The 12740-nt window shown below is 41.4% G+C and overlaps 1 protein-coding gene across 1 annotated transcript in view; it reads left to right on the plus strand.

Moving 5' to 3' along the window:
- LOC143782602 (acetyl-coenzyme A synthetase, cytoplasmic-like) overlaps positions 1-11709 on the plus strand; it is a 59031-nt gene extending 47322 nt beyond the window's left edge. The window contains exons 16-18 of the mRNA XM_077270215.1: positions 6370-6546; positions 7635-7709; positions 8963-11709. Coding sequence (XP_077126330.1) covers positions 6370-6546; positions 7635-7709; positions 8963-9090 — 380 coding nt within the window. The 3' untranslated portion in view covers positions 9091-11709. The remainder of the gene's footprint in view (positions 1-6369; positions 6547-7634; positions 7710-8962) is intronic.
- Positions 11710-12740: the final 1031 nt, after the last annotated feature.

Raw genomic sequence — 12740 nt, forward strand, 5'->3', positions numbered from 1 at the left:
GTCTATATACAGAAATCTCATGAGCCTCGCCCATTGTGCATGGCTTGTGTCAATGAAATTGTCCTTGAAAAATGTTTTCATAACAAGCGCGTAAACAACGCGTGCAACCGTTGCGTTTTTTTTATCCTTCATGCGTATATAAAATGCAGCGTTACCATGAATCGCTGTGGACTCAGCCGCAAATGTGAACCTAGATTTTTTTTTTTTTTAATGCACTAAATGTTATCAGCATGTACAAAAACAAATGTACCTTGACAAAAACGATGGAAAAATGCACACCAAAAACGCAGCAATGGGCACAACAAAAAGTAAGCAAAACTTGAGATTTTTTTTTTTTTCTTTTTTAAGCAAGTTCTTCCTGCAAAGAGCAAGTTCTGCCTGCAGGAAAAAAAAACACATCAAAAAGGCAACGTTTGAACATAGTGTAACTGTTTTGATACGAACCCCAAAGTTTTAAATTCGTGTTTCCTCATCTCTAGTCCCTAGTACAAAGTATATGGCCTCCGTGTACTGAAGTACAGTCTTTTTAGGCTTCTACGAGTGATTGCACGCCCTTCGCGCACTGTGATTACGAACCACGCAATGGGGTGTAGCCACGCACCAGATTGGCGTATGTTGAGACTAATAGCAAACATAAATACCTGGTGTACCTCTCCTGCCACTCCTACCTTGTGTATGAAAAAGCGCTGTTCAGAAAGAGCTATCCGATAGCGCTATCCATGAAGAAAGTTAATGGGTGGAGCTATCCCATAGCCCTATTCCTAAAGAAAATGAATGGGTAGAGCTATCCGATAGCGCTATTCCTCAATGTTCCTGAGGCTATGTGCACACGTTCAGATTTTTTCGCATTTTTTTTGCGATAAAAACGCTATAAAAACTAATTAAAAACGCATACATTATGCATCCCAGCATTTAGAATGCATTCTGCATGTTTTGTGCACGAAAAAAAAACGCATCGCGGTAAAAAAAAGCAGCATGTTCATTAATTTTGTGGATTTTCCGCGTTTTTCCCGCAATTCTATGCATTTGGAAAAAAACGCATGAAAAACGCATGAAAAAAACACATGTGGATTTCTGGCAGAAATGTCCGGTTTTTGTCAGGAAAATTTCTGCTAGAAATCCTGACGTGTGCACATACCCTGTGCGTAAGCTATTTCACCTGGTTGAGCACTTGGGATCTGCCCCCAGGGATCTGCCCCCAAGGCCCTGCCCATGCCCAATGTTTGGTCCGTAGACTGCGGCTAGGAGTTAGTCCCGCTTTTGTGTACATAATTTTTTGGCTTTTACAATTGTTAAAAAGCTTAATAAAAGACTTCTTTGCACACAGTTGGCAGTAAACCATTTGTCAACGTTAGTAATAAGTTTACCTTGCTTTGTGTCTCAAATATTTTGACCCTTATTTGTTGGCTTTTCCTTCCCCTGGAGAAAGCTACATATAACTACCCGTGTGAAAACGCTGGGAGAGGCAAATAAATTCCTACAATATCCAAGGACTGTCCCTGAGATTTATTGATGGTCATTGCAAAAGTCAACATGACAGGAAACTGACGCCGATGCATCTGGACTGGCAAGATTTTATCTTTGGAAATCAGGTCAATTCTTGTAATAAGAACTGTCTGACCCTTTAGGCCATGTTCACACTTTGCGGGTGACCTCTGCGGGTTCTCCCGCAGCGGATTTGATAAATCTGCAGGGCAAAACCGCTGCGGTTATCCCTGCAGATTTATCGCGGTTTGTTCCGCGGTTTCCGCTGCGGGTTTACTCCTATACTATTGATGCTGCATATGCAGCAATATGCAGCATCAATAGTAATGTTAAAATAAAAAAAAAAGTTTATATACTCACCCTCTGACGTCCCGATCTCCTCGGCGCTGCACCCGGCGGTCCGGTTCCAAAGATGATGTGCGAGAAGGACCCTTCGTGACGTCACGGTCATGTGACCGCGACGTCACCGCAGGTCCTGTTCGCACAGCAACTCTGACCGGCCGGCCGCGTGCAGCGCTGAGAGGTGAGTATAACATGATTTTTTATTTTAATTCTTTTTTTTTTACACACAAATGTGGTTCCCAGGGCCTGGAGGAGAGTCTCCTCTCCTCCACCCCGGGTACCACCCGCACATTATGCGCTTACTTCCCACAACGTGGGCACAGCCCCATGCGGGAAGTAAGCGGTTCAATGCATTTCTATGGGTGCAGAATCGCAGCGATTCTGCACCAAGAAGTGACATGCTGCGGGTTGTAAACCGCTGCATTTCTGCGCGGTTTTTCCCGCAGCATGTGCACAGCGGTTTGCGGTTTCCATAGGGTTTACATGTAAATGTAAACACAATGGAAACGGCTGCGGACCCGCAGCATCAAAATCGCGGCGGTTCCGTGGTAAAAACCGCAAAGTGTGAACATGGCCTTACTTTTCCATTTAAAGCAATGGCATGAATAACGTTTGCTTTTAAGCTTTTCACATAAAGCCTTTTGCCATTACAAAGGCCACGCTTTCTGTTAAGATTACGCAGGAGCATAATTACAGCTCCTGGTTTCAGCTTTAGTTCATGAGGAGGCATCCCAGTGGGATTCAAAGAGTTAAGAAACTCTAGAGGGTAATCTGTGAGAATCACACCCTCCTCTTCCGCAATTGTGTCGACGGAGCGAAATGTTGAGTATTCACCTTGAACTTGACCAAGAATTTTGTCGTTCAAGGCGTGAACGTCATCATTCAATGGCATAAGAATTGTGTCTTCTGGTAGACCATATACATTTGACAACTCTCCATTACCAAGTTTCAGTAACCGTGAGTTGTACTCAACTTCGTCCTGAGACGTTCTGATATTCTGTTGTAACTGGAACCGTGAAAACTGATTCCAGGATTTTGAGTATTTAATGGTGGACTGTACAATTTGGGCTCTTTTTCCACCTTCCACTATTGGTAGGGTTTGACAAAAGTCACCACCGTTTATGAAAACTTTTCCACCAAATGGTCTTTTTTTCCACACATGTCTTGGCACAAATTATCCACAGCGTTCATATTAAAACAGGGAGTCATTGTTACTTCGTCCCAAATAACGACAGATGACTACCTAAGGTCCTTTTGCTTGAAGTGAGGTTGGCTTAATTTTTGACACTGTGGTCTCATTTGTTGTAATTCCAAGGCCAAACTTGGAATTGAAGGTGCTACTGTTTTGTAGTAATGTAGCAGCCAATCCAGTGGAGGCTACTGAGCAAATAGACTTCTTTTCTGCTTGTAGTGTCTTGTGCAAGCAGTTGTACAAAAATGTCTTCCCACTGCCTCCTGGGCCATCCAGAAAAAAACAGTGTGAGCTAGTGTTGTCTGGCTGTGATGCAGCATTGACTGCTTGCATAATTGCATCGACAGCTGATTTCTGAGCTTCATTAAGCATAGCTTTCAATTGCTCAGCCTCCTGCTTTTTTACAGCATAATTCAGTTGGTCCAGTATTTCATCTGGAACATTTACTGGAGTTGGCAATCTGTAGTCGGCACAGGACTTTTTATTGCTTAAGAGCACTTCATTAATATCACAAAGAGCCAGTTGCTCAGCAATTTCTGGAGTATACCGCCTGGTGTAATTCTCCATAAATTCGGTTTTATATTTTTGCCATAATGCCAATGTTTTAGCTGGTTCCCCATATACACAAATTATAGCAAATAATTTGTGAAGTTGGTAGGGCATTTGGAAAGCGATTGCATCCGTTATACCGTCTTCCCATTGGGAATCGTCTTCCAAAAGATGAAGATCAATGCACGCATTTTTATACTTGTCATGTACGACTCCATTGACAGTCCTTAAGTCAGCATAAGACTTTGCTCCTCTTATGTGAAGTAAATGGAGTCTTAGGTAATACAGCTCACCATCTGATAAAGAGACTGTATACATTTGGGCAATTGTTTTCCCAAATTGAGCCCGTCGTTTTTTCCATCGTACTGGTACAGCTTTTCGATCCCAGACAGTATTTGTCCAGTGAAATCCCTGAACACTATGACGGGCGGAAGCGTCAACACTGTTTAGCGCAAAATAAGCCTGCAGAGTAGAGGCTTTTGAGTCCAAAATAACCATATCCACCTTACCATCTTTGAAACACTTGCTGCATGTTTTCAAGGTGAACAGCAAGCCTTTTAATGGTATGTGAAGCATCATGCATTTCATTTTTTTTGATTCTCCACATGCCCTCAGGGGCGCTTATATACCAAGTATCTAGGTACATGGCTGGTTCATTCCAGTTTATCGTATCAAACTTGATATTGGCACAGTCATGTCCTTTGTATACATGTTTGAAAAGATATTTAACACTTTTTATTCAAGCACATAGCTCAACATTGATATGGCAATTGTACATGTAATAAATAGGGGTTGTATGGAACTACCCATCTACTGTCGATTTCTCATCTGGTTTTCCCAGTATTGCGTTAATGGTACTGTGGGTAACCATCAACATTGGGGTTTGTCTCTGTATTAAATTCCTTTGGGATTTTTTTTTTGCGCATTGACAATCTGTCATGCATATAGCACCAGGTTGATCTTCGCCACATGGGCCATGAATCATGTGCTTCATTGGGTTACAGGTCATCGTAACAAAAAGATCTGGCTTTCTGAATTTTCCGACAATTGTTATGGTGTCTTGGTAATTTTGCAGCATAGCTCTTGGGCTTCTAATGAAAGTGGACGGTAAAATTACTGGTGTCCCAGCTTTTAGCCCTTGGTGTAACACATCATTATGGATGTGATCCATAACGCCAGCATAACTGTCGACGCGTAATGCCTTTTGATTTTGTTTTATATATTCGATCCTGTCGGATTCAATTTTGACATAACTGTCCAACGATAAATTGTTGCGTCAAGTTCCCAGCATTTAAAAGGGGATTGAACTCCTCACGAATGGAAAGCATGTACGCATAGTACTGCAACACGGTGATTTTTTTTTTTTTTCTTGTCGATCTTGATCCACTGGTATGGATGGTAGATGAATGTCACCAATTCCTTGATGTTGCACACTGAGTGCAATTTGAGTTGTCAAACTTATTGTCCATCCACTGTCGCCATATGGGAATAGAAGTGGATATGTCATTGCATCACACTTTCTGTTAGTTTGGTCTTCACTTTTGAGGTGAACTCTGATGTCCCTATTAAATGTGGGTTAATCCATTGCATTTTGATAAATTATAGCTACTTCATTGCACTTTGATGCATTGTAGCTCCTCTGTTCATCATTGTAGTCATTTATAATTGACATTGTTATTTCGAGTGGATCGCGATTTTCTAATTCAGCAATCCTCTCTTCCGCTATTTCAAATTCCCTCATCATTGTGAAGGCTCTTGCGAGTGGGCTAATTTCTTTCATTTTCTCTCCAAGAGATGATGGCAGTGCTGGGAGGCACTTTTTCTTTGCTTGACTTCTTGTACTTAATGCTTCTTCACTGTCCAAGATATAAATCTGGGCAAACTTGGGGAGTACTACCCACAGCGGGATTCAATGGGGCAGTTCTGTGGTAAATTTGTCCATGAATTCTAAAACCATATGGACCATGCCCAGGAGGTGGCGTTACTTGTGCTCCCATTGATGCCAAAGCAAGCGTGCTATTGTATTGCCTTATATTAGCCATAAAGTTATTGGAGTGCTGATGCTCTCCTTTCATCAACTTGACTAATTGATCATCCATATGAATGGGACGTAATTGGATGTGCCCTCCCTTGCAGCAGGAAGAGAATGTTTTGTCCTGCGTTATTTTCGTCTTTGAAATTTTTAGATTGGCAGAACTGATATCGAAATGTCAGTTTGCCAGCATAGTGCTCTTCAATACGTGTCTCATCAATTTGATTGAGAAGTCCTCTAGCGGCAAATGTAACTTGCCGTCGTCGAGTGGCTCTTGCATTTTGGACAAGTATTCTATCTTGTTCTCTTTTTTGTGAAATATGTGTATCACTGTGCATTGCGTGTTGCTCGTTGTCATGCAGCATTAGATGCTCTACGTGATTGTTACTTCATTCGTTTCTCTTGCTCTGGCCGCCCTCTGTCGGGCTGCATCAGCAGTTTTGACAATTTCTTTTGTCTTCTGTTTCATTAAGATGCAGGTTACACATCCGTATGCGATTCGCTTCTCTACGTGCAGCAGAGCACTCAATTGGATCCATCTTTGCAGTGTTGCCTCACAATGTTGCCTCAGTGTTGCCTCACAGGCTAACGTTCAAAAAAGGCCTCTATTGGAGCTTTATTATGGCTTAGTGGGTTTTTTTTTTTTTTCTGGTGACCAGTTCCCTTTAATGACATAAAATGCATCTTTTGACATATGAGTGCCCCATAGCAGCTATAGGGTTACACTGCGGCAATTGTACTGTGTAGTGAGCTTGTATTTCCCCTGCAGGTCATCTGTTAAGCACCGCCGAGGTGGAGTCTGCCCTAGCGGAGCACCCTGCAGTCGTAGAGGCCGCGGTGGTAAGCCGCCCACACACTGTCAAAGGAGAATGTCTCTACTGCTTCGTGATCTTAAAAGACGGGAAGAAATTTACAGAACTGATTTCAGAAGAACTTAAAAAACAAGGTAAGTTATTCACTGAGCTGTCCTTATTTGTTCTTTATTTTTCTCACTTTAATATAGTTGGTATCTTATGATTTCAAGGTTCGTTCAGCTGTACATTTAATAATGTGTTCTGTAAAGCGGCCGGTCAGGAGGAGGAAAGGCTATTGGCTTCATTTGGACACCGACTTTCCTGAAATCTGATGATCTACCTGTCCAGTCTTGTAGGTTAAACTAGACTTTAAAATCGTGCCATCTTTAGGGAGATATAGTAATAACTTTACAGTATAAGGGTCCTGTAGTGTTCTGGACTGCCCAGACCTTAAACCTCTTCCCTTGTTCTCCCGACTCACAGAAAGGAGCCACACTTAATAACCATTCAAAATTTTATTGGAGAGTAACAATGTAAACAGCTCTCATCTTTTATATATAGAACAACCCTTTTTTGATGGAGGGGTAAGGTCGCAGCTCTTTATTAACCACTGTTATTCTTTGTGGGGTTATGCCGCCGGACTTCCGGCACATGTTCCCATATTACACTTCTGCCGACCACTGCGACTTTCATAAACCTCACAATAAACAACTTAAACACCACCAAATATCCTTATAAGTCAACCAAACAAAAATTCAGCTCTATGATTCAATCGTTCAAAGAGGCCGGAACTCCTCAGGCCCCGCCTTTTATACTCCTGTCAGAGGAAGTATAACTAACCCAAAGAAACCCAGCTGGAAGTGACGCTGCCCTCCTAAGCTACCAGCTAATAAGGAGGGGGAAAACAAAACCCTTATTAACCCCTTCTGTCCGTGCGGGAGAAAAGATGAAGAAAAAAGGGGAATTTAACAAACTAGCCAGCCAGTCAAGGGGCCTCCGTCCAATAACAGCCGGGCCCCCGCAGACACGAGAAGCTAGCATCTGGTAATCTACTTCGTGATTGTTGCCACTGAGAATGCCACAGAATAACAGGAGCATTTTTTACTTATTTATTTTTTTATTGGTTGTCCATTTTTATTTTCCAGTGCAACTTGTATGTATTGTGACTTTTGCGGCGTTTCTAAAGATATTTTGAGTTATCCATGTAAATAGAGAACTTGTTTCATGTCACCATTTGCAGTTCGGGAGAAAATTGGGCCAATAGCAACTCCTGACTTTATACAGCATGCTCCAGGATTGCCAAAGACCAGATCAGGTGAGCCCGTGAATAATTCTGATTAATGGCAACCTGTAAATATGCAGGAATAGGTGCAATCATATAGTAGTCTCCAACACATTGCTTTGATCCACACCGATTGGCAGAAAGTATCAATAATTAGTTTAGTTAATCATTATTGACAAAGAACAATTCCAATAGAACATTGGATGCAATATATTATGTATTATCCGTGCAGTCACACGTAAAGGTCACCTTCCAGGTGTGATAACACACTTCCTAATTCCCTGGTTGATTCACACCATAATAGTGATATTCTATACACACAGTGGCTTACAAAAGTATTCAACCCCTCCCCCCTTTCCATGCCTTGTTGTTTATTTTTGTTACATTACCACCTGTGTCTAAATATCTTTGTGGTGTCATTTTGTGTGTGACGCATCAGCACTAAATAGTCTAAGTTGATGAAGTGAGAAAAATATAGGCATAAATAAAATTTATGGAATCAAAGAACTAAAAATTGGATGTGCATATGTATTCACCCCTTTGCCTATGAAGCCCCTAAAAATTTCTGGTGCAAACAATTATCTTCATAATTGACAAACTTAGTGACAGGAAGTGCACCTTATCCAAAGCGACCTGCAGCTGTAATTGCTGCTAAAGGAGGCTCTACTAAGTACTGACTTTAGGAGGTGAATAGTTACTTACAAATCAAATGCTCATTTTTTTTTTCAAGAGTCTGATAATCTTAAATAAATCTGTCTTGGTTCAATGACATTCTTATCTAATTCTCCTGATTGCACTTCCATGCTTTTGTCACATCTGTATGGTTATTTATTACCCATTGCTTATATAGCCGCATAGTATTCCTTGGTGCAGTACAGAGATTCTCAGATCCGTAACCACTGCTCCATTTTCGTCCTTGGTGTAAATCAATTGTTGTTCACTCTGTTTATTTCAAGTGAACGTATCTGAGCTGCAGTACCATGGACAAGGGTGGCACTGTATGAGGAGAGAGAAAAAAAAAGCAGACCTGCTTCCTAATTTTAAATACCCTCTTAACGGGAATCTGTCACCAGATTTTTGCTATGGAAACTGATTTTATGAAAACTACACTAAGCAGACCAGTAAGTGATACATCACTTGAATCATGTTCTCTGCCCCTACATCATGCTGCTCTCAGATTAGGTAGAAAAAAGAAATTTGGTAACAGATTCCCTTTGTCAACGAAGAACTGAAAGCATGGCATTTAACAGGTATGTCGCCATAAAAACGATACTTTGTTCTTGTAGGTAAGATAATGCGGAGAGTACTGAGACAGATCGCTCGCAACGAGAAGGATTTGGGGGACATATCGACTCTTGCTGACCCAAGTATAGTTGAAGTCTTGTTCAGCCAGCGTTGTGAAGCAGCCGCTTGAGGGATCTCCAGCACCGTCTTGTACACGACAATCTTTTATACCGATGCTTTTTATGGACTTAAAACACTTTATAGTTTGTATATTTGACATAAATCTGGAGATATCGGGATCCATTTGTGAAGAAGAGCCCAGATTTGCCTCCTTGGGCTGGTATGGCCCATTACTTGAGATTGGATCCTGGCTTCACTGTCTGGATTGGCTAATGAGCTTTCTAAACGATGATCCAACAATCTGATGATTCCTAGACCGGTGATATAATCCTATAGTGATTTGGAAAGACCATGCTAAGAGATTTGGAGCTGTAATTTATTATTTTTTCGCTCCCATCTCCCAGCCTTGAATACTGATTGTAATTAATATATATAATACACCTTTGTACATGAAATGAATGTAAAATAATGTGACTAGCCACCGTAACTATTCTTACTATGTTGCCCTGCGTCTGTCATGTCGTAGGTATACCTTCAAATCAGATCCATGGTGCCGACAGGTCAGTCTAGGTCATACCGTGCCCAGTGCATCCAACATAACCAATAGCCTGTGTTACTTATATAATGATATCGGAGGTCAGGGAAAATCTACAGAGAAGGATTCAATGAATTATTGTAACATCGGCTGTATAGGAGTTTCTTCAGCATTCTTGATAATCGTGTTTGATCAGTGAAATTGACTGATTTTTAAAGGGATTGTACAGGATTAGAATAAGGGGTCTCATTTTTTTTTCCCCAGAAACAGCGCCACTCATGTACATGGGCTGTGTCTAGCATTACAGCCCAATACCAAGGAGTTGAGCTGCAATACTAGACACTGCCCATAGGTAAGAGAGGGATTGTTTCTAGAAATTGGGTCCCTTTTAGTAATAATGTACACCCAAGTTACCATGATGATTTTATTTTTTTCCCTTTTTCATAACCTTAGTACCGTATGTTTTATTTGTTCTCGATTTTTTTTTATTTTATTTTTTTTTTTCTGCTGTATTTGTGTCACAGGAGTGACCCATAAGGAATGCTGGTGGATATGTGTCAGACTTTAAGGCCAGTGCCAGTTTTTTTCGGAGAACAACTGCGCTGTAGTTGAATTCAGTTTTTCAAAACCTGTTCCTAATCCTTAGTTGTTGGTGGAGGAACTATTGGAAAAATATCTGCGGATGTCCCATTCACGTGATATCCATGCACAAATTGCAGAAATGACCTCGTTTAAATTAATGGGAGGAGCGTTTCAGTAAAATCTGCCACATAAAAATGTCTTTACAGACTAGAAATATAAGAAGTCGAGTTATCTATTCACCTGCAGAAAAATCCCGAAAGCAAGAAGCACCGAGACGAAATAGGGAAGCCTTGCCCAGTTCTTCCCTTGTTTTCCCCGGACAACCCCTCATCACATATATAGTACATAGGATAGGTGATAACTTATTAATGGGCGTCCCACAGCTGGGACCTCCACCGATCGGCAGACTGAAGCACTTCTATCCCCTTTAGCGCACACGCTCAACCGCTGCTCAGTTCATCCCCCTGTGCGGCTGCCGAGGGCAGCACTCCGCTTTTTCCAGTTTCCTCATACTGAATGAGTAGTGGTCGGATGTCCGATCTGCCGATCTATTTTGTAATAGAGATATAAAAGTGCCCCGTCAAGGCTAAAAATGACCTGTTCTCCTGATTGGTGCATGGGCCCCCATCTATCAGTAAGTTATTAGGTGAACCTGCAGATAAGGGTACTGTCCGGCTAAAACAAGTTAACTGTCCATGCACATGAGATGTCTGTCAGCCGACGGCTGTCTCTTGATCCCCCTTACACACATGCATGGTCAGTTTGTCTGAGCATGCATGTGTTCTCTATGGGGCAAGAGGAGGCACCTTGGTGGTTTCTTGTCGTCAGGGAATGAATCGGGAAGCCCCATATACATTAGCTGGTCACTTTGTCCAGATGAAATCCGCAGCTGACTGTACGGTAATGTGTATTGGGGCCTTTAGAGACCTCTTTAGAGGTTTGTACTTACACTATACTAATCACACGTGGCTTACCAAGTTGTACAACTTATATGGCAATATCATTGTAAATGGCAGATGAAGAGTTTATACGCAGAAAATCTATTTCTACTAACTCGCATATATTGGGCTGGTTGTATTGGTTCACTAACAGCACTTTACTATTTCTGTGTTTTGTAAGCTTTTGGTGGAAATGAGAAATGTTACAATTATGACAAATCTTACAAAACATTTTATTAATAATAATAATAATAATAATAATACGGTAATACTAGTTGGACCCTCATTAATCGGCTGACGTTTAAGGGAGACGGAAGGATATGAATGATGGTACATATTGATTCTTATTCTTGCCCAATTTGACCTTCTTGCCGGCCCATGATTCATCAGGTCACATCACTGCACAGATGATTCATTCTTAAATTATTTGATTGGTTTTCTTCTTGTATGTTTTGTATTTACTATTGACCTTCTGTATGTAGCATATATGGGTGACCTGTAAATTACGTGGCCTGCAATGTAAGAAAGGGACTTTTTATCCGTTATTGAAATGTTGATGTCTTTTTATGATTTTATTGTAATACTGTGTTTACAAACCTGTTCCTGGGAAATAAATACTGTGTACATAAAAATACTGTAGCATCAATTCTTCCATTTATACTAGTTCTGTTTAGACTGGCCGTCCAATATTCTATACACACTGAACAATTGTTAGGATGATCTCTGCATAGAATGATCATATTGTTTTTGGCAGCACATAGCCTGTTTACACAAGGGAATTGTTACCACTGTCGGGTGTCCCGGGACCAGGAGCTCCTTCCCTGTCCCTAACACTAGGGGCACCCTAGCTCGCCCTGCTCTCCAGATTACTTCTGATGGTGAAGATGCCGGGGCCACGTAACTTGCCTTAGCTCCTGAATTCGCTCTCAGTCTGTACCCTTTTCCGACCCAGGGAAGTAGTAATTTACCGTAGTACACCAACCAGACTCACAAGGTAATACTCACACATATAACAGAGGAATGCATGGTGAGTGGAAGATGGGATTAAACCAAAGTAGGAGAAGAAAAGGAATTCTGACACACAATTATGAACTGCTTCTAATCAGTGCGGGAGTAGGAGAAATAAGACACTGCGGTCTTCTGGCTCATCTGTCGCAGTAAACCCGTGACAGCAACGTGGTATTGATTTTTTAAAAGGGCTTCATCAGAAAATAACTATGCAGGAAGCACAGAGGCCCTGTGCACCACTTAGGACAAGATTTTGTCGACATGTGAAGGAGGGCTGGCTTACAGCTTTTTTTCAGTAGCTAAAAAAGTCCTCTGGATTTAAATGGTGGCTGCCATTATAATAATCTTTGGCTCATATGACAAGTACTTTTATTTACCCAAAATTACTTTTCAGCATGAAAAATTGTTGCAAGGTAGAAAGAGCCCGATACATGGAAATTGGTGTTGTTCACACCGGTCTTGAGGAGATGTGCTGGACTTCTGATTCATGGAGAGATGTACGCACCTTCATGAATCAGGAGCCAATGGAAGAGTGGCATACACCTCTATCTGCCCCACGCTACAAGTCCTACTCCAGTTCCTGGAGTAGGAAGATTTGATGCACGGTGTAACGCCTCCATTTGTCATGAATTTGACCACTCAAATCAATTATGACAC

This window comes from Ranitomeya variabilis, chromosome 6, assembly GCF_051348905.1.
Source record: "Ranitomeya variabilis isolate aRanVar5 chromosome 6, aRanVar5.hap1, whole genome shotgun sequence".
In the NCBI taxonomy this organism is placed as follows: Eukaryota; Metazoa; Chordata; class Amphibia; order Anura; family Dendrobatidae; genus Ranitomeya; species Ranitomeya variabilis.